The 21,643-nt window shown below is 38.8% G+C and overlaps 1 protein-coding gene across 1 annotated transcript; it reads right to left on the bottom strand.

Annotated features, from left to right (window-relative positions):
* Nucleotides 1-17,574: 17,574 nt before the first annotated feature.
* On the bottom strand, nucleotides 17,575-19,879 carry LOC136208179 (iridoid oxidase-like). Its single transcript, XM_065998989.1, has 3 exons — nucleotides 19,067-19,879; nucleotides 18,261-18,359; nucleotides 17,575-18,183 (listed from the first exon to the last, which is right to left on the bottom strand). Exons 1-3 carry the CDS (start codon nucleotides 19,877-19,879, stop codon nucleotides 17,575-17,577), a joined length of 1,521 nt encoding a protein of 506 aa, XP_065855061.1.
* Nucleotides 19,880-21,643: the final 1,764 nt, after the last annotated feature.

Here is a 21,643-nt window from a genome sequence, read left to right as displayed (position 1 = left end):
CTTGGAGGCATTGGTTCAACCATAGCTCAAGTATGTTAAGAGATACTGATGAGTGCCGAATCCACCAAAAATAATCCCAACTTTCCCTAAACGAATAATTTGTAATAGAGCAAGTAGAGGTCGAACCCAAGGGAATAATATTGATTTAAAACTTCTAACGACCTAACAAAATAATTAAATGGGGGGTTTAAAATTGTTGAGTTTATTAAATTAAAGATAGCAAGTAAAAGATCAAATAAAGCAAAACAGGAATTTATAATGGTTTGTGAATAATATTTGGGCGAGTTTGGTTAAGGGGAATCGCGGGATAATTCATTCGTTAACGATCATTGACAGACAAGGTTATATTCTCATGTTTTTGCCGGGTCAGTTTGAATGTTCTTCCTTAATAATGAACTAATTAAGCACTGCAAATAACTTGTTCCTAATCAATAAACAATCCTATCTCAGCGCCTAGGATTTAATTTACTGACAGCTTTAAGAAACAGAAGAACCTGATCTTAGTTAATCGTCTCTCAGCATCGGAGATTATAAACTAACTTATCTGTTCATTCGACTTAGATAAGCCTATCTTGATTCGTGGTAATGTCACGTGGAATACGAATTCTGGTTTGTCAGACTTGGATCCATTCTTCCAAACACGAACCTAGCTTGGTTCAAATAGTCAGTAGCTACTTAGTTCGGTTGTCCTAGGTGAAACTCTAATAAACCGAATCAGCCTTATGATTATTCAATCTAATAAACGATCCTGCAGTAACCATTCATGGAACAAATAATCAATCAAGAATAATACTCTGAACACAATGAACAAATAAACGACTTAATAAATGAGAAGAGTGAAATACAACGATCTCACGATAACGGGGAAGAATCCCTTGAACTATCCCTTAACCGAAATTAAAAAGTTAGCTATCAATAGCCATGAAAAGTATGTGTAATTCTGCTGGAATAATAATGAAAATGTAAAAACTGATGTTCTGGACTTAGAAAATCTGTCGTTCTTAAGTCTATTACGGCTCCTCAAAATAAGGAATTAAAATCCCTTCAAATTAGCTCTAGAATCCTCCTTCAAATTTGAAATTGATTGCCTCCTCATTAGTCTCCTACAAATTCGTGCTTTAGCTGAAAGTCTTGTTCTCAAATTGTCCAATCCGGATCAGGAAAGCAATCCTATTCGAACCAGGAAACTGTCAGCCCGTAACTGCCTTAGTCTTGTGCAAGACTAACTCTGGCTCAGACCAATATCTGCTCAATCAGCTCCGGATCACGACCCGACATCAGCTCGGCCCAAATTAAGCCCAATTTGTCTCCATTTAGTCATCATTGGCCTGTAGACATGGAAATACCAAAAACAAACAATAAAACCCGCAAAAATAACAAAACACGACAATTATAAAGAACAAAAGCGGGGTAATTTATTGTTGAATTATGCACTTATCAAACACCTCACACTTGCCCAATGCTTGCCCTCAAGCATACCAGATCATGGCATTAACTTCGCATACTCTTAGGTTATCTTGTCATTCGTTCCTAATTCCCCTAAGCGTTATAAAGACATTGACTACCAATCATCCAAGTCAAGAACCTTTCGAATTTTAGAATACTTCTAACTCCCAAAAACGTCTCAACAACACCGCACGTAATGTTTAAAACAAGAAACTAGAAACAACAACACCCTCACGTGATCACTCTATGCACTCTTGTGTTTAGGCTTATAATTCATTTTAGAGGATTCACTCAAGTCACAATCATAGAATGTAGTTACCATAGGCTTGCCAATCAATCGAACCTCCACCACATAGTATGAATTCAAACAGAAAATCAAAGGGACTTAACAGGGGTGTAACGTAGGTTAGGCTCATGGGTTGGAAAGGAGAGAGAGGAAGGAAACTTTATGGGATCCGAGAGTAGTAAAGTAGTACAAACTACTCCAAACTAGGCCAAAACAAAAGTAAAATTGCATATTTACAAGGCGACAAACTCATAATCTCACATGAACATCTAGAAAACAATTCGAGATAATCATGGAAACTAATGAGAACATAAACAAAGGAAACTAAAACAGTAAAAGAACTGGGACAGGCAAATGACTGTACCCTATTTTTTTTCTTTGAGGCTTTTTCTTTTTTCTTTTTTTTCTTTTTTTTCTGCCTCTATTTTCTTCTTTTTTTTTCTTTGACAAATAACCACAATAAGTATTTGTAGAGCACAACAGTTTCGTTGTCTCTTCTTTAAAGAACGTGTGGTTCAAAATATGACATGAAACACAAAAGCAAACGACCAAACACTTTGTACAAACTTCAATTAGACTCTGAAGGCTTAAAACTTATCCTTGGCCAAAGGAATAAACAAGGTATCAAAAAATGGGGAAAAAAAGGCTCAAATTGGCAATCTAAAGGCTGGTTAAATTTTGGTAAATTTTTTTTTTCTTTTTCAGGGTTCAAAAGTGTGGAAAGTTTAACAGCAAAAGAAACCTAATGCCCTTATCATTTTAACAGTTCGAATTCATCAATCGTGTCTTGAAACGTATGTCATGGCAAGTTCTAGAACTAACATACTATGCGGACGCACTCAGAAAATAAAATAGAGCAAATGCGTGATGTGTTTGCTCTTTTCATTAGGCTCAAACGCTTATCAAAAATAGGGTGCAAGGTGGTGTTGCTGCTTCTAAGTCGGCTTATTAAAAACGGTTTTCATGCAATGTTGGAAACAGTTCAGTTCGTCAGCATGTAAGCAAAACATTTACTAGACTCCGACTATTCAGAAAGGTGTTCGCAAGACTCGATAATACTTAGGGGACTCAGTACTAAAACAACAAACGACTTCATCAAGCATTTGAAAGATAATGAGCTAGCAATGGTAAAATATCGAAGGGACAAGGCAAAGGGCAGCCACCTCACACTGTTCGGTTGCATAATTTTCAGCTTAAAGAATGTGTTAAACATGCAAAACTACTAACAAAATAGACATGGACAGCAAAACATCTACAAAAAAACAACAAAAAACAACAACCATGTTCACACGAAGGCACTTCTAGCATATCATCCCTCCCCCTCTTTTCTCCTCGCACCGTCCTCGGTGCGGAATTCAATCAAATAGGGGCAAGGGCAGCAATCTCAACAACCAACTAAATGAAAAGCTAAAATATTAACGAGTGATTGAGAAGCTTACTGCCCTTTTTTAGGGGAGGGGGCCCCGATCCTCAATCTTTTCGAGGGAAAGGTGGGTCAAAATTGACTGTCTTGAAATAGGCCTCTTGGTTAGCACGCATTTCCTGGATTTCTTGTAGTATACGCTCTTGGGTGCGTTGAGATGCTTCTACGGCAGTTGTAGAATCTTGAACGAGTCCTCCTAAGGTTTGTAATTGCCTTTGCAGAAACTGAAGTTTCGGAGGGGGCAACTCAGTTGTGGCTTTCCTTGCTGCCGTTGCCTTGGTGAAACGAGGACGTTGGCTTACTGTCCCATCAGTACCATCATCTGGCAGTAGCTCCTTATCTGTTGCCAATTTCCCTGCATCCACAAACATAAAATTTTGCCCTTCTCGGCGTAACAATTGCATGTTCTGTAGGACTTTCAAGTTAAGAGGTGGTGTAGAGCATGCAATGTGTTTGTCAGTGTGTGCAACATCAAATCCACATAGGTGTACAGCCAGCGATGTTATCAAGTGTCCTAAATAGATGCACTTGGGTTTTTGGACTAGCCTTTGGAATTTGTCGGCTAGCCAATAACCCAAGTTCACCTTTCGACTTGTAACCATACACCATAAGAAAAACAACTCAGCTTTTGAGACTTTGGTTGAATCCATATTCCTGGCCGAGTAATTAACCGCCAAAAACCTATACATAACCCTAACAACGGGGTTGCGAAAGTAGTGGGTCGAGGTTTTAGATGGGACAAACTCTGGTGCAGACTCAATCGTGTACTCATTAAAGATGTGTGCATCATCAAAATTCAAGGGATAATCACAAAGCAAGTCAAGGTAATCATCGGAGGCAGCATAAGTGGCATCCATAAGTCCTAGTGCAACGTTGAACTCGGCTATGGACAAGTGGTGTTCTTTATCTAAGAGCCTAAAATGAATGCACTTAGAGTGTATATCTAACTTCCTCGTGTCACAATGAAATGCGTATGTGCTATAAAACTCGTGAACCAGATCAACAAACACAGGTAATGTCATGGCAAATAATTTTCTCCAACCAATCCCATCCAATAATCCATAAAAGTTATCATGCATTTTCAAATGAGTTAAGGTGTCTTCATTAACACTGTAAGCATGGACAATTTGTAGGGGTTTTAGAAATTTATACCTGGCAGCGTGTTCAGAGTTTGAGAACTTCAGGTCGCTTACGTACGGAGTGGTGAGGGAACCATATTTTCTCTTTCTGTGCCCGAGCCGAGCACGTTTCTTGGATGGGGCTTTTAGTTCGGGACTAGAGCTGTCCGAGCCGTCTGAACCGTTTGAACCCTCCGAACTAATCGAAACTTCTGCAGTTTCGTCGTCTGAACTCGAAGCTGGGGCTGGGGTTTTCGCTTTTGGTGGCTTTGGCTTGTGCGTGGTCGTCTCTTTGCCAGACTGAGATCTAGTAGACCTCCTAGTTGTTATGGCTGGGGCGGGGTTCGGCTTCTGCTGTCTTGAGGTTGCCGTGGTTCGAGCAGGAGGTTTTCTTTGCATTTTAGCCTTCTCTGTTTGAGTTGGTAGAGTGGTCGGCATTGGAGAAGGGTTCGGTTTCCGCTTCTTCGAGGTTGTTGCGGCATTGGCAGGAGGCTTCCTTTGCATCGCAGCTTCCTCTGTTTGTGTTGGTAAATTGGTCGGCATTGGAGAAGCGGTCGGAGCAGGTTCGCTATAAGCTACCATGCTCAAGTTCGCCGGAGATAAGCGTCCAGGAGATGGTGGAACTATCGACAGAGGCGGCGACTGGTTCTCCATTGGATGTCGACGGTGGTGATTCGAGGGGTGAAGTGGAAGCTTGAACTCATGAATGGCGGTGGGGATTTGTGAACGGCGGCTTGCGAAATGGAGAAAGAAATTGTGGTGATGTTGGTTAAGGAGTTAAAAGGAACTAAAAGGAGTTGAAAGTGGGAGCAGGGGAGTTGGACGGAATGGAAGATGATGGCGTGTAGGTGGGAGATTAAATGGAAATCGGTGGTGATTGGAGGAGTGGAATGGTCGAATTTGGTGAGTGGTTGAATTAAATGGAATTAGAAAGTGGAGATGAAAGGAATTAAAGGGTTGGTGAATTAAATTGGAAAGATTAAAGAAAGGAAGGGTGGAGGCGTGATGTTGGTGTGAAGGAGATGAAAGGGGAGTGAAAGAAAGTGGCGGTGGTGGGTTTCTTTTTAATTTGGAAAGCTGACAAGGGTTAAAAGAGCGATTGACCTAATTAACCCTTATTTTCTCAATGTTGGGCCTCCTTTGCTTAGTTAAATTTCAAACCACTTCCTAGCCCATGTACCTCAAGTCACCATTTTTAACCTGCAAAAAGAAATTATCAGAGTAAAGAGAGAGCCCACTGTAGAAGAAGATGTCAGTTAAGTTAGTTAGTCCAAAATAAAAATAAAAAGAAAAATAAATAACAAAAGGAACAAGAACAAAGGATACGTGTTAGTCTTGAGCAAGACTAACTCTGGGCTGCCTCCCAGTAGCGCCTTTAGTTAACGTCTTCGGCTAGACACATCCGAGCACTAAGGCTCATCTCTTGGGTCAAGGTACTGCAGTGTTTCAGGGGCTCCAACGGTGATGTTCTCGTAAAATAATTTGAGTCGTTGACCATTCACTTTCTGCACTTTCCCATTCTCCAAACTCTGAATTTCCACAGCTCCATGTGAATAAACTTGGACAACTATGAAAGGCCCTATCCACTTTGATTTTAATTTTCCGGGAAATAGTCTTAATCGAGAATGGTATAGTAATACCTTCTGTCCTACCTGAAACTGTTTCCGAACAATCATGTCGTCATGGAAATTTTTAGTCTTCGTCTTGTATATCCTTGAGCTCTCATAAGCATCATTCCTCAGCTCCTCAAGCTCTTGAATCTGAAGTTTCCGGGCTTCCCCTGCTTCATCAAGGTTCATATTACAGCGCTTTATTGCCCCAATCGCTTTGTGTTCGAGCTCAACTGGGAGATGACAGGCCTTCCCGTATACTAGTCGAAATGGGGTGGTTCCGATGGGCGTTTTGTACGCCGTCTTGTAAGCCCATAAAGTTGCTTCTAGTCTAGTACTCCAATCCTTCCTAGTGAAATTCACTGTCTTTTCCAGGATGGACTTCAATTCTCTGTTTGACACTTCCGCTTGGCCATTAGCTTGGGGGTGGTAGGCTGTTGATGTCCTGTGTTGTACGCCATATTTCTTCAAGAGGGCTGTCATAATCCGGTTACAGAAATGAGTTCCTCTATCGCTTATGAGTACTCGAGGCGTACCAAACCTGCAAAAAATGTTAGTTTGAACAAATTGAATCACCGTTTGAGCATCATCGGCCCTGGTGGCCTTGGCCTCGACCCACTTAGACACGTAATCCACAGTAAGCAATATATAAAGATTACCAAACGAAATGGGGAATGGACCCATGAAGTCTATTCCCCAAACGTCAAAAATTTCACAAGAGTAAACCGGTGTAAGTGGCATTTGATCCCGTCATCCTATATTTCATGTTTTTTGACAACGAAAACAAGATTTGCAAAATACATAAGCATCACGGAATAAATTAGGCCAAAACAACCCACTATCTAGTACTTTGCGAGCCGTTCTCTTTGGGCCAAAATGGCCTCCACAAGCCTCTGTATGACAGAATTTCAACACTGATTCCACCTCGCTTTCAGGAATGCACCGTCTTAACAACTGGTCCGAGCAGTGTTTCCACAGGTATGGGTCATCCCAAATGTAATATTTGGCTTCAGCTCTGAGTTTATCTTTTGCGTGCCTGCTGAGATCGTCCGGTACATCACCTGTAGCCAAATAATTCACTAAGTTAGCATACCATGGGGTTATTTCACTTACGCTGAATAAATTCTCATCCGGAAATTCTTCACTCATTGGTGGTGCTTCTTCGTTGTTGGGTAAACGACTTAGGTGATCCGCCACAAGATTCTCGGACCCCTTTTTGTCTCTAATCTCGACGTCGAACTCCTGGAGGAGTCAAATCCACCGTATTAGCCAAGGTTTGGACTCTTTTTTCTGCATTAGGTACCTAAGTGCTGCATGATCAAAATAAATTATGACTTTAGTACCCAATAAATATGAACGAAATTTTTCTAGAGCAAAAACCACGGCTAAGAGTTCTTTCTCTGTTGTTGAGTAATTGCATTGAGCATGATCCAAGGTTCTCGAAGCATAGTAAATCACGTGTGGACTCTTGTCGATTCGCTGTCCTAGCACGGCTCCTACCGCGTAATTACTTGCATCGCACATGATCTCAAAAGGACGATTCCAGTCGGGTGGTTGGATAATCGGTGCTGAAACCAACTTGTCTTTCAACAAATCAAAAGAATCCTTACATTCCTGGTTGAAATTGAATGGTACGTCGTTTTGAAGCAACTTACACATCGGTTGAGTGATCTTCGAGAAGTCTTTTATAAACCGCCGATAAAAACCTGCATGGCCAAGAAAAGAACGAACTTCCCGAACACTAACGGGGTAAGGTAAAGTTTGGATAACATCAATCTTTGCCTTGTCTACCTCAATTCCTCTTGCTGAAACAATATGGCCTAAAATTATTCCCTGATCTACCATAAAATGGCATTTCTCATAGTTCAAAACAAGATTAGACTCTAGGCATCTTTTTAAAATTTTAACGAGGTTAGACAAACAGTGATTAAACGAGTCTCCATATACTGTGAAATCATCCATGAACACTTCAATTATTTGTTCAACATACTCAGAGAAAATACTTACCATGCATCGCTGGAACGTCGCTGGTGCATTGCAAAGTCCGAACGGCATCCTCCTATACGCGAAAGTACCAACAGGACATGTAAAAGTGGTTTTCTCCTGATCTTCCGGTGCCACTGGAATCTGGTAAAAACCCGAATAACCATCAAGACAACAATAAAAACATTTTCCAGCTAAACGTTCTAGCATTTGGTCGATAAATGAAAGCGGAAAATGGTCTTTTCTAGTTGAAGTATTCAACTTCCTGTAATCGATACAAACCCTCCACCCATTCTGAACTCGGGTGGGGACCAATTCTCCTTTTTCATTAGCAACCACAGTGATTCCGGTCTTCTTTGGCACGACATGTACCGGGCTTACCCACTTACTGTCGGATATCGGAAAAATTACACCGGCGTCGTACATTTTCTGAACTTCCTTCTTAACAACTTCCATCATAGGCGGATTCAATCTTCTTTGTGCTTCCCGTTTAGGCTTTGCATCGTCTTCGATGTGAATTTTGTGCATGCACGTAGCGGGGCTGATTCCTTTAATATCCGCTATGGTCCACCCTATAGCCTCCTTGTACTTTTTCAAAACTTCAACCAGCCGCTCCTCTTCGTTTGGCTCTAGTTTGTTGGAGATGATGACTGGAAGAGTGTTCTCGCTGCCCACAAATGCGTATTTTAGATGGCTGGGCAGCAGCTTTAATTCCAGATTTGGCGCCTGCAAAATAGAGGGTAAAGGCTTCTCGTTAGAGGCTGTTAATTTATTAATTTCACAAATCTTACCATCTTATTTCAAGGCTGCCAATTCATGCATAACATCGCATATATCTTCTCCCATCTCAAAGTTGATTTCGCTCTCGATTCCAATGCTTTCTTCGACGACCACCTGCAACTCATCTCTACTAAAAAACTCAAAAGCTCGCTGGGTTATTGGTTCGAGGATATCTATGCCACAAACTGAAGATACTTCACTAGGAAATCTCATAGCATCATAAACATTGAATTGAACCACCTTACCATCGAATTCCATAGTGAGGGTCCCTTTCTTAACATCAATCTTCGTGTTAGATGTCTGCAGGAATGGTCTTCCCAATAGGATCTCTGACGATTCCGACGAGCAGTCGTCATCTTCCATATCAAGAACAAAGAAATCAGCTGGGAAAATTAACCCGTTAACCTGCACCAAAACATCCTTTAACAACCCCTCAGGGTAAATAACAGATCTGTTAGCAAGTTGAATAACGACTCCAGTTTTTTCAAGAGGACCAGCATTTAAGGAAGAATAAACAGACTTAGGCATGACATTTATAGACGCTCCTAAATCACACATCGCCCTTTTTATACTAGTATTCCCAATCTGACATGGAACAGCAAACATACCTCTATCCTTACTTTTTTAGGGCATTTTTCTTTGAAGTACAGCTGATACATTGGCACCCATGGTAATCTTTTCATACCCAACCCTTTTAGTTTTATTAACGCACAAATCTTTAAGGAACTTAGCATATCGAGGAACTTGTTTAACAATATCAATTAATGGAATATTTACCTCGACCTTGCGAAATACCTCGAAGATGTCCTTCTCTTCCTTTTCCTTCTTTGATTTGTCAAATCGATTCGGGTAAGGTGCTGGAGTAACTAAAAGAGGGACTCTATCTCGCTTTTGCGCTTCTTCTTCAAGAATTTTATCCTCTTCGACGACGTTCTTCTTGCTGGCCGGTTTGTTTAAAACGGGCTGTTCTATTTCTCTTCCGTTACGAAGGGTGATCGCGCTCACATTTAGCTTTGGGTTGTCCACCGGTTGAGAGGGCATCTTACCTTGAGACTGAATTTCGCTTAGAGCAGTAGCTATTTGAGTCATCTGTTTCTAAAGTTCCTGCACGTTAGTTGCGAGATTATGGACAACATCAGTTAAAGGCATACCTGAGTTTTGGGTGGATTGGTGAGGCCGTGGCTGATAGTTCTGCTGTGATTGATAATTTTGCTGTCTCGGTCCATAGCTGAGGTTTGGATTATCACGCCACCCTGGGTTGTACGTATTAGAGTATGGATCGTGCTTCCTTTGATTCTGCCCTTGGTACCCATTAAGTGCATTGGCTTGTTCAGCATTATCTTCATACAAAATAGGGCATTCATCAGTGGCATGTTCAGTGGCAGTACAGATCCCACACTTTTTCACCTGAGCCGCCTTCCCCATAGCTAAGTTCTGCACAAGTGTAGTCAGTTTATTCAATTTTTCTTCGATGTTAGAGCTGCTTGCCTCATACGCCCTCTTTGGACCTTCCTGAGATTTCCCAAACTGTTGAGAAGTTGCTGCAATTACTCTGATCAATTCCTTCATTGCGGTTGTCGTTTTGTCGAGGAAACATCCCCCACTTGCCGCGTCCACCATTTTTCTTTCCATACAAAGCATTCCTTCATAGAAATACTGAATCAGAGAATTTTCCGCAGTCCCGTGTTGAGGGCAATTTTCACATAGCTTTTTGAACCTCTCCCAATACTCATGGAGCGATTCCACATCTTTTTGCTTGATCCCACTGATCTCTCTCCGAATTAACGCTGCTCGGGATGCTGGAAAATATTTATCCAGGAATGACTGCAGCATCTGATTCCATGTAGTAATGGTTCCCGATGGCAAATTTAAAAGCCAATCCTTGGTCGCGTCCTCTAACGAGAATGGGAACGCTCTCAACTTCACTTGTTCTTCCGTTACTCCTTGCGGTCTCATGCTAGAGCACACCACATGGAATTGCTTAAGATGTTTATGAGGACTTTCACTCTCCATGCCGTGAAACTTGGGCAACAAATGAATCAACCCGGATTTTAGCTCAAACGACATATCCAAGTTAGGATATATGATGCATAGGGGCTGATTATTAACCTCTTGCGCCTGAAGTTGTCTTAGAGTTCTGTCTGCCATTGTTTCCTCTTCTGATCGTTCACTTTCTTCGCTGGATATTTCTTCTTCGCTACTAGAACTCGAATTCCTGGCACTTTGTAATTTCTGCAGCCTTACTTCTTTGCGAAATCTCCGAGCCAGTAATTCAATTTCTGATTCAAATAGAAGTTGTTCTGAATTGTTGGACCTGGTCATAAAAGAAATCAAATCAAATTAGATTATTCCCCGGCAACGGCGCCAAAATTTGATGAGTGCCGAATCCACCAAAAATAATCCCAACTTTCCCTAAACGAATAATTTATAATAGAGCAAGTAGAGGTCGAACCCAAGGTAATAATATTGATTTAAAACTTCTAACGACCTAACAAAATAATTAAATGGGGGGTTTAAAATTGTTGAGTTTATTAAATTAAAGATAACAAGTAAAAGATCAAATAAAGCAAAACAGGAATTTATAATGGTTTGTGAATAATATTTGGGCGAGTTCGGTTAAGGGGAATCGCGGGATAATTCATTCGTTAACGATCATTGACAGACAAGGTTATATTCTCATGTTTTTACCGGGTCAGTTTGAATGTTCTTCCTTAATAATGAACTAATTAAGCACTGCAAATAACTTGTTCCTAATCAATAAACAATCCTATCTCAGCGCCTAGGATTTAATTTACTGACAGCTTTAAGAAACAGAAGAACCTGATCTTAGTTAATCGTCTCTCAGCGTCGGCGATTATAAACTAACTTATCTGTTCATTCAACTTAGATAAGCCTAACTTGATTCGTGTTAATGTCACGTGGAATACGAATTCTGGTTTGTCAGACTTGGATCCGTTCTTCCAAACACGAACCTAGCTTGGTTCAAATAGTCAGTAGCTACTTAGTTCGGTTGTCCTAGGTGAAACTCTAATAAACCGAATCAGCCTTATGATTATTCAATCTAATAAACGATCCTGCAGTAACCATTCATGGAACAAATAATCAATCAAGAATAATACTCTGAACACAATGAACAAATAAACGACTTAATAAATGAGAAGAGTGAAATACAACGATCTCACGATAACGGAGAAGAATCCCTTGAACTATCCCTTAACCGAAATTAAAAAGTTAGCTATCAATAGCCATGAAAAGTATGTGTAATTCTGCTGGAATAATAATGAAAATGTAAAAACCGATGTTCTGGACTTGGAAAATCTGTCGTTCTTAAGTCTATTACGGCTCCTCAAAATAAGGAATTAAAATCCCTTCAAATTAGCTCTAGAATCCTCCTTCAAATTTGAAATTGATTGCCTCCTCATTAGTCTCCTACAAGTTCGTGCTTTACCTGAAAGTCTTGTTCTCAAATTGTCCAATCCGGATCAGGAAAGCAATCCTATTCGAACCAGGAAACTGTCAGCCCGTAACTGCCTTAGTCTTGTGCAAGACTAACTCTGGCTCAGACCAATATCTGCTCAATCAGCTCCGGATCACGACCCGACATCAGCTCGGCCCAAATTAAGCCCAATTTGTCTCCATTTAGTCATCATTGGCCTGTAGAGATGGAAATACCAAAAACAAACAATAAAACCTGCAAAAATAACAAAACACGATAATTATAAAGCACAAAAGCGGGGTAATTTATTGTTGAATTATGCAATTATCAGATACATTTGCAAGGGTGAACTTTCATGATGATAATTATAAAAAATATCATGTTTGAGAAGCCAAGTTTGCAAGGGAATTCATGCTTAAGAAAAATATATCACTTTTTATATAGCTAGTGTACTCGTGGCTATAATTTTTGTTGTATCTTTTTACCATCTCTAAAAAATTTTGAACTATGTGATGATGATACATTAAATTAGTTTAATGAATTAGCTATGAATGGTTTTTCATATGTAAAAAGAACATATACATTACCTTGGTAATTAACTATGGCTAATGTATGTAACTTTATAGTAGTGTTATATAGTATTCCAATTTTGCGTTTATAATATGTTGTTTCCAAAAGTTTAAATTTATAATGACTACACAACTTGTTGCAAAATGTAACAAATTTTTAGCAACGACATATATTGTTGCACAAATAAATTTTATTCTTTAACATGCAGTCTATATTCGCAACAACATATGTTGTTGCCAAATATAAATAAAATTATATGATACGTTTTATTATGTTCCATTATCAACTTATTTCTAATGAAATAAAATAAATTGTTATGTTTAACCAATAGCCTAAAAAAAATAAGCAGTAGACCCAACAAACCACTATATTAACGAAGGAATAATTACAAAAATTGCAGATAGATGAGAAAAAATAGAATAGTATATCAAACCAAACTTAATTATTTTTCTTTTTTTTTCTTACGAATTTTACATTTTTTCATATAGATTCCAAATTCTTATAATTCAATTATATGGAATAAAATTATTTTATTCTTGATTTGGTACAAAACCAAAAATGGCATGAAGAACATGTGTTAAAATATTTATGTTCTGTAACATAAACAATAACTCTTCGTTATTTATGGGAATAAAAGAACTTTTAAGTTCCATGAAAAATACAAGTATCAATTAGTTTGCTCAAGTGAAGAGGAGGAGAGCAATATACATGTTAAACATAACAGGAAGACAAAAAAAAAAAAAAAAAAAAAAAAAAAACTCTTTATCGCTTAAATGCTTGTCCCAAAGTCCACGACAACACAAATAGAGTTATGCATTTATAATGCTGAAATAAAATAGAATTTTTTTAAAATAAAAGGCTGGGACAACGAGGAAAGCTTGGGCATCCCAGCTAGGCTGGCACCCCCGAGACAGATTTCAAACCCAAAATCAAAAAAATAAAATAAGAGTTCATACAAGAGAGAATCAAAAGAAAGAAAGAAAGAAAAGTAAAACAAAATCAAGAAATCCTAAAATGTGGGAAATTACAATATCTTCCATGATGAAGTCATGACAGAAGCTAGGTGCTGCGTTCCACCATTTAATACCCGTGGACAGAGCCCCGAATTTGGCCAGCGCGTCTGCAGCCCGGTTTCCATCCCTGAAGATATGTGTAATAGCAATCTCCATGGATGAAAATTGAAAGAGGCATTTCAGCCAGCTGCTACGGGCTTGCCATGGGACCTCGGAGGACCGGCTAGTCAGCAAGTTTACCACATTCTTCGAATCCGATTCAATCCATAGGTGAGTCCATCCTTTCTTCCAGGCGAAATCAACAGTGTAAGCCATCGCTTGCAATTCAGCATTGAATGCATCAGTAGCATTAATGTGGCATGCTGAAATAAAAAAAATTAATAAACTATGTTTCTTGACAAAACATAATTGGAAACATATTAACATGGTTTTATTTATATCATTTTCGAATTTAGCAAGTACAGAAACTATTTATCTTGTACGTGGATCAATATATCTACGTGGTTGCATCAAAAGAGATGATTCAGATCCGAATGCTCGGAATGACCTAAATGCTCAAGATTGGATTGCATCTACTTTTCTGTAAATTTACTATAAATATATGTCTTATTGTTGTTTTATGTTTTTTATGTCTTCATGACCTTTTTTGCTTTCTGTAGCCGTTTTAGTCTCTTTGTAGATCTTGTAAAAATTGATTTCTTACTGTTGTTTTCTTATTGTACTTGAGTAAGTAGCTAGATTTTCATGGTATATTATATGCGTGAAGTTTCACGTATAGAACGTATTTTATGGATAAGAGGGATGGAATAGTTTGTCAGAGAAAAACGTTTTGACAAACCTTTTCTTTCGTGTGTAATTTTTAGAAATCACAACACAACAATCAGTCTTAAAAACGTTAAATGTGATTAAACGAAAAAATAATAAAAAAAACACAGAAAAATATATAAACAGAAATCAAAAGAATAGAGTTAGATAAATCTGAGCCATGTATGAGCTCTCCTTAAAACAGATTTGGTCGCTATTGACGATCATATCCCAGGATACAACATATTACGCAAGCAAACTCTTACAGGAGTAGGAAAACGAGACAATTTAAGTGTTTAGTTAGTGATCTCATGTTTGCCTTTTACATCTTTTTTTTTTATTGAAGGCTGGTTAAGGAGAAAGTGAAAAAAACAGAGCATGTGAATTTGATAATTCCATTCTATATAAATAGAACTCAAAATGACAAGTATGTTCACAAATGAACACGACTGTTTATGGATAGACACGACTATTCACAAACGAACATGAATGTTAACGATGGACACGACTGTTCACGAACGAACACATCTATTCATGAAAGGAGGTGTTTGTTCGTATTTAAATTAATTATATAATTTTATTCAATTTTTTCCGACAACAAACATATATAGGAGCACAGTAATTTTCACTTGGACCAAGTGAATTTGGTCAGTCACCATTAGATCAAAGTTTATTAAAATCATGTGGTGGAGATTAAAAGCATTTTAAGGCTTAGATTTACACCTTGTAGATCTAATGATGACTGACCAAATTTACTTGGTCAGTCACTGACCAGGTGAAAACCACCGGATAAGAGCATCCACAGTGTTAATAATAATCATTGTGACTTGTGGAAAGTTAGTAATAAGGTGTAGTAACATACCATTAGGAAGGATTAATTTTTTAAAATTTTATGAGATAAAAAAATATTAATTAATAAAAGAGACTTGAACTGTAATTATACAACATCTTTGTAGATAAAGCAGCGCAAAAGTGGAAGGTCACGTCAAGCAATCACTTGCTAGAACTGGCATCTCTGGACCCCGTGTGGCCTTCATATTTTTTGTTTTGGATTTTAGTCAACAAGTCCAGTTTGAGCTTGACTGGGTTAATTAACTTTCCGAAAACAGGTGTGGTGATATTAAAAAAAAAAATTAATATATAAAAAATATTCACATCGTCCACATCGTGCGGGTGCTTGCTTAACCCATTGGTGACTCGACTGGACCCTGCGCATGAGAGAGTCTTTCCCCTAGTACTTGTTAAAGGCTTGTGAAAGTCATTTACTTATAAACTAGTTAAGATTCTCATTTCTTTCTTACGTTGGATAAGAATGCTTAGTTTATTTTTATCTTATTCTAAATCATTTCAAGTGGTTCACTTTAAGCGTCAATTTCTCATTCATCACTTGTCCGTTTTGAGTTTATGATATACCGTTAAAAAGATCACATGGCATAGAATACGTTGACATATTTCAAGTTATTCTAAACTCCATTTATCCATTATATATTTACATCTCAAGTTGATAAAAAATAACAAACCAAAAGTTGTTTATAATTTGTTTTTGATATATATAATCTATAAAAATAATTTTAAATGAATTATATATTTTTAATACATATAAATATTATTTATTTCTTTATTGCATCATCCGATCCGACCAATCCGAATCATACAGTCCGACCAATCCGGTTTGATGTCCTGTCCGTTTCTGATATAATATTGGTACGTAATAACCACACTAACAACTACATGTAGGATTGTAATAACAAAAAAACCTCCAACTACAGTTAGGTCTAATAACAATTGAGCTTTAATGAGGCGAACTGAAGAATGTGTCATTGGATTTTTTACTGTTGAAATCTTCTTCCATGTTCTGATATTGAAGAGATGTGACATACTGAGGAGATGGGTCTTTTTTATTTTATATCAATATTGACATTTAAATTATGGTGCCCGCTAGCGAACACCTTAAATTATTCTTACCAACAAAAATCTTCCAACAATTTATTGAATATTGTCTATATTCATAATTCATGGAGAGAGAGACTCTACTTTCAGCATAATGTCTCATGAGTTGGCCGAAAAGGGAAAAAAGGAGGCTCCTAGAGAGAGAACCTTCTCTATAGGATTTATGTATCCTTCCCTCAACTCCAACCACCGCCTCCCGCCTCTTTCTTCTTTCATTTTTCTTTTTTCTTCTTTGCCCTATCCCAACTTTGTTTTTCGTCTTTATAGTTGTTTTTCTTTTTGTTTGGGTTGGTCTTGTTAGTTGGATCCTATACCTTATCAGATCTCTAGATTCTTTGGAATTGCATCTGGTGGCTAAAATCTTTATTTTTGTAACTTTTTCTGTTTTAGCAATGGCAGAAACAGTAGATCTTATCCGTAATACGTGGTTGTAAAAGAAATGACTTAGATCCGAAGGTTCAGAATGGTTCAAAGGTTAAAGATTGGTCTACATTTGCTTTACGGCGAATTTGGAGCTATAATAAATATATGTTTCAACTGTTGTTTATGTTTCATGTGCCTTTGATGGCCCTTTTTGTTTTTAATAGTCATTTTCTTATACTTGCAATTTTACTACTTAGTGAAATATTAGTATTACTATTAAAAAAACATAATGTCTCATGATTAGGGAATACTCCAACAATTAACTCACCCAACCACCGCATTGCTGACAACGCAAACACCATTCGGGTTCTGCTAGAGGATATCTCCCCGACTATTTGATTGTATTCCAATTGTTCCTTGGTTTTAGCTCGGAGAAATTGTAATTGGGAAACTAATGTAAAGAAGCCATTATGTTCAATTCCTTTTATTTAGATAATTTCTTTGTACTGATTGGCTTATAACAAATTTTCTTATGTAGCCAGAGTCCATCTCTGCACCTTTCTTAATAAATATCATTGTCTAGGAATTGGAAATAAATGCAAACAAAGCTACCAATAATACAAAACATTATTTCTCTATATATTAACATAAGGACAAAAAAGAAAAATAGAAAAAAAAAATTAAACAACAACAAACCAAATCACATAATAATTCAATGTAATATTAGAGGAAAAGAAGACAACAACTAATAACAACAAATGAAAATGCAGAATCTCCCTCAAATAACATTCATCATTCCACCATTTTTTTCTTAACCTTAGGTATAGCTTTCAAAGGTACAAGCTTCTTAATATTGATTCCCAACTTTTCTTTCATATCTATTGCTTCTGAATGATACTCCCAATCAAAACTATGAAGCAATGAGCCAACTATGAGATGAAGTATATGATGAGCCAACGCCATTCCCACACAAGTCCTTCTTCCAGATTCAAATGAAATCAACTCAAAGTTTTGACCTCTATAATCAATATTAGATCCTAAAAATCTCTCAGGATTAAAACTCAATGGATCTTCCCAAGCTTCTGCGTCTCTTCCTATTGCCCAAGCATTTACAAAGACTTGTGTATCTTTTGGTATAACATATCTCATGAATTTTGTTTCTTCTGTTGTATTCCGTGGAAGTAAAAATGGAACTACAGGATGTAATCGCATTGATTCTTTAATTACTGCTCGTAAATATGGCAATTCATCTATATCACTCTCTTCAACTTTTCTTTTGGATCCGATAACTCGATTAAGCTCTTCTTTAACTCTTTCCATTGATTGTGGGTTACGAAACAGTTCTGTCATTATCCAATCAATAGTTCCACTCGTAGTTTCTGTTCCAGCAAAAAATATTTCCTGAAAATACATAATATATCCCCATTAAACAAAAAAAAAGGAAAAAGTTTTACTATTTCTCTACATGAATTAATTGCCATTATGATTATGAGCATATTGTGAGTTGACATCTTATCATCAGTTTGAAGCTCCAAAACAGAATCCAAAAAGTCCTTAGTCTCTTTTTTTTTTATGAGGACACTTTGTCCCTGGACGCGGGGCGTGAGAGAGGACACGCGGGGCGTGACTCCGGAGCGAAGAGAAAGGAGGAAAGCACGTGGGAAGAGGGGTCTCTTAGGCATTTCACGCGGGCATGTTGTCCAGCACGCGGGGCGTGGATCGAACCTTCAAAGAGAACCAGTTCCAGGAGCTCGAACACGCGGGGCGTGCCTCCTCATACGCGGGGCGTGTCTCTTCCACGCGGGGCGTATCAAGACCCACGCGGGGCGTGTCCCGCCTGGAGTAAACTTCTTTACCAAGTTCTTCATGCTTGGGACCACTCTTTAATTACACCTTTGCCACTCCCTATTTACAACTCTACCACTCCTTATTTACAAGCATGCCACCCCTTTACCATTAACCCTACTTTACCCTTTTATATTTGTATTGTAATTAGTAGATAGCTTACCCTTTTTGTAATTTGGCAACTAGGTTTTTGAGATGCTATAAATTCATCTCTTTCTTTTTGTAATAGGTTAACTTTTATGAAATACAATTTATCATCTTCTTCCTTGTGAAGTTTGTTAAGGTTTTATACATTCAACAATGGGGATTTCACTATTCCTATGGATTTAGTCCATGAATTAGGATCCACTCCTTCTAGTTTAGTTAGATAAGTTGTTAGCCTTTGTGAGTTTACGGTTTAAAACTCTCAGTGGATTCCGCGCTGCATCATTTTTCCTGATTTTTTTTCTTCAATCCTTTCATTCATGAACTTCTCCACTACATTCATAGTTCTTGCCAACGCCCCTTCCATGTTCTTCCTGATCCTCTGCGGATCAAACACTTTCAATAACGGGAAGAAGTCAGCCAGATTAGGAATCCCACTCAATTTCACGAACTCATCCAATGCATCAAAGAACTCAGAACCTTCTTCAGAATGAGAATCTACTGAATCCCTGGAAAAAACAAGGTTTCCGATCAAGTTAAATGTCATAACAAAAACATACCTAGATAACACTATTTCTCCTGATTCTCCTCTAGAACGAGCTTCTGATGCATCTTCCTCGATGAATCTTATCATCCTGTCCACGCATTTTCGCCGAATATTAACAGATTCGATGACTTTCTTGCCGGTGGTGAGCTCAAGTGTGACTAAACGGCGTAGCATTCGCCAATCGGAGCCGTACCGGCATAGAGCAAGAGATCCTTTGTTGTAGTTACCAGCAGTTAAAGCATCAGGAACTTTTCTGTCGGAATATGGAACATCGTGATTCTTGAAAAGATGTTCAGCTGCTTTGGCGGATTGAATTACAAGGGTGTTAGTGAACCCGAGTCTCAACCAAATTACTGGACCGTACTTGAACCTAAGTTCGTATAAACTCCGGTGTGGGAGGTTTTCGAGATCGAAGATGTTGCCGATGATTGGCCACGCCGGTGGACCTGGTGGTCGGTGCTTGGAAGCAGTTCTTGAATGTCTTTGGTTCAGAATCAGAGTTATTAAACAAAGGGAAAGGAAAAGGAAAACAAAGCAAGCAAGAATAAAGCTCCACTCCATTTTGTTTACAGATCCTATTTTCAGTTTGAGACAAGATTGTAAAAGAATAAAGTACACTTACAAAAGAGGAAATTTTATAACATGGCAACATTAGTGATGTGACACCTCTAAGTTACAAAGAAACACACACATAAAATACATCACTGTACTAATTTGTTACTTCAATGTTTCATTATCATATAATTTCATTCATTCACTTCATTTTTTTTTTGGTAAGAAAGGAAAGGAAAAAAACAAAACCAACAAAAAACCTACACCGGGATCAGTCTAGGAAGGCTGACTCCAATCCTATCCTCTAGGAGAGAAGGCAAAAGAAAAGAAGGAGGAACAGATAGGGTAGAAACACCTAACATTCTCCTATGCCCAGCTGCTAAGCGATCCGCCACGCAGTTTTGCTCCCTAAAAATATGGGAGAAATTAAGATACTCAAAGGCAGGACGAAGCCTCAAAATAGCTTTGATGAGATTCTGGCTCTTCAGACAAACAGCCTGGCTATCTGAAATCCTGTTAATAGCCTCCAGATTATCAGATTCTACCGAGAGCTTTTTAACACCCATGCGAATGGCGAGTTTAATAGCTGACAAGATACCCCAGAGCTCCGCAGAAAAGGAGGAGCCCGTCCCCAAGTTATGGGTAAACCCCGCCATCCAATTGCCACCAGCATCCCGAAGAACTCCTCCAGCAGCAATTCTGCCATTGCTAAGGCAGGAGCCATCAGTATTCAACTTAGCAAACCCTTCTCTAGGCTTACTCTAGCCAACTAGCAGGATCTCTTTATCCGGGGAGGGGCGAACAAGGGAATCTCTTTCAAAGCTTTTAGTAATAACAAAGAGCTTCTTCGAGAAGAAAAACAGTAAATCAGGAATATGGACAGCCTTACCCGCAAATAATTCTTCATTCCTCCACTTCCAGATTTGGTGACAAGTAATAGCAAAGAGGATGGCACCGTGCTCCATGTTGGCCAGCAAGTTCCCATTGGCTCCTTGAGAGAACCAGTCCCCTTCGGAAAAGGCCATGAAGGAAGGGAGGATGTGATGAGGGAGGATCCCTTCCCAGATCTTCTTACTATTTGGGCAATCCCTCAAGGCATGGCACAAGGTTTCCACATTGCCTCTGCATCTACTACAGGCACTAGACTCAGTCAAGTGCCTTCTGTGCCTATCCGCATTCGTAAGGAGCCTGTCTTTGATACCCAGCCAAAGGAAGCTCCTGATACGGTAAGGGATCTTGAGGGACCATATGGACTTCCAAATCTCCAAGGGAGGATCACCCCTATTAGGGGTAAAAGCTTCATAGGCCGATTTACAAGAATAAGTACCATTATTCGTCAAGGCCCAATAATGTCTATCCTTATCCTCCTCTTGATAGCTAATCTTCACTCCTCTAATGTTAAGAAGGGTCTCCAGACTAAAGAAAGAGTCGAACTTTGACCAGATCCAGTCTCCCTCCGAGTCCACCACATCAGCAATTTTCCAGGAAAGGAGATCAGCCGACGGAGGGGCATTACACACATCAATCAGCGGTTTATCACCAATCCAGGTGTCATACCAGAAGCTAATAGATCTACCATTACCCACCTCCAGGCCAATCCCCGTACAGAATTCAGCAAACACGGCACTGAGCCCTTTCCAGAGAAAGGAACAGCTAACAACCCTCTCCTTCGGGCCATCAAAGATTCTATCTATCCGATACTTCCCGCACAAGAGACGGACCCAAAGAGAGGAGGGGCATTGCCACATTCTCCAAAGAAGTTTCATTAACAGG

Source organism: Euphorbia lathyris, chromosome 10 (genome assembly GCF_963576675.1).
Source record: "Euphorbia lathyris chromosome 10, ddEupLath1.1, whole genome shotgun sequence".
NCBI classification, from domain to species: domain Eukaryota; kingdom Viridiplantae; phylum Streptophyta; class Magnoliopsida; order Malpighiales; family Euphorbiaceae; genus Euphorbia; species Euphorbia lathyris.
Note: the sequence above shows the minus strand (reverse complement) of the source record. Positions and strands in the feature narration are given on the sequence as shown.

Coding starts and splice junctions, on each gene's coding strand:
- LOC136208179 (XM_065998989.1), bottom strand. CDS start 19,879: ATGGAGTGGAGCTTTATTCTTGCTTGCTTTGTTTTCCTTTTCCTTTCC. Junction 18,360..19,066: donor AAAGGATTGAAGAAAAAAAA/TCAGGAAAAATG, acceptor GGACAAAGTGTC/CTCATAAAAAAAAAAGAGAC. Junction 18,184..18,260: donor ATATGCTCATAATCATAATG/GCAATTAATTCA, acceptor ATGTATTTTCAG/GAAATATTTTTTGCTGGAAC.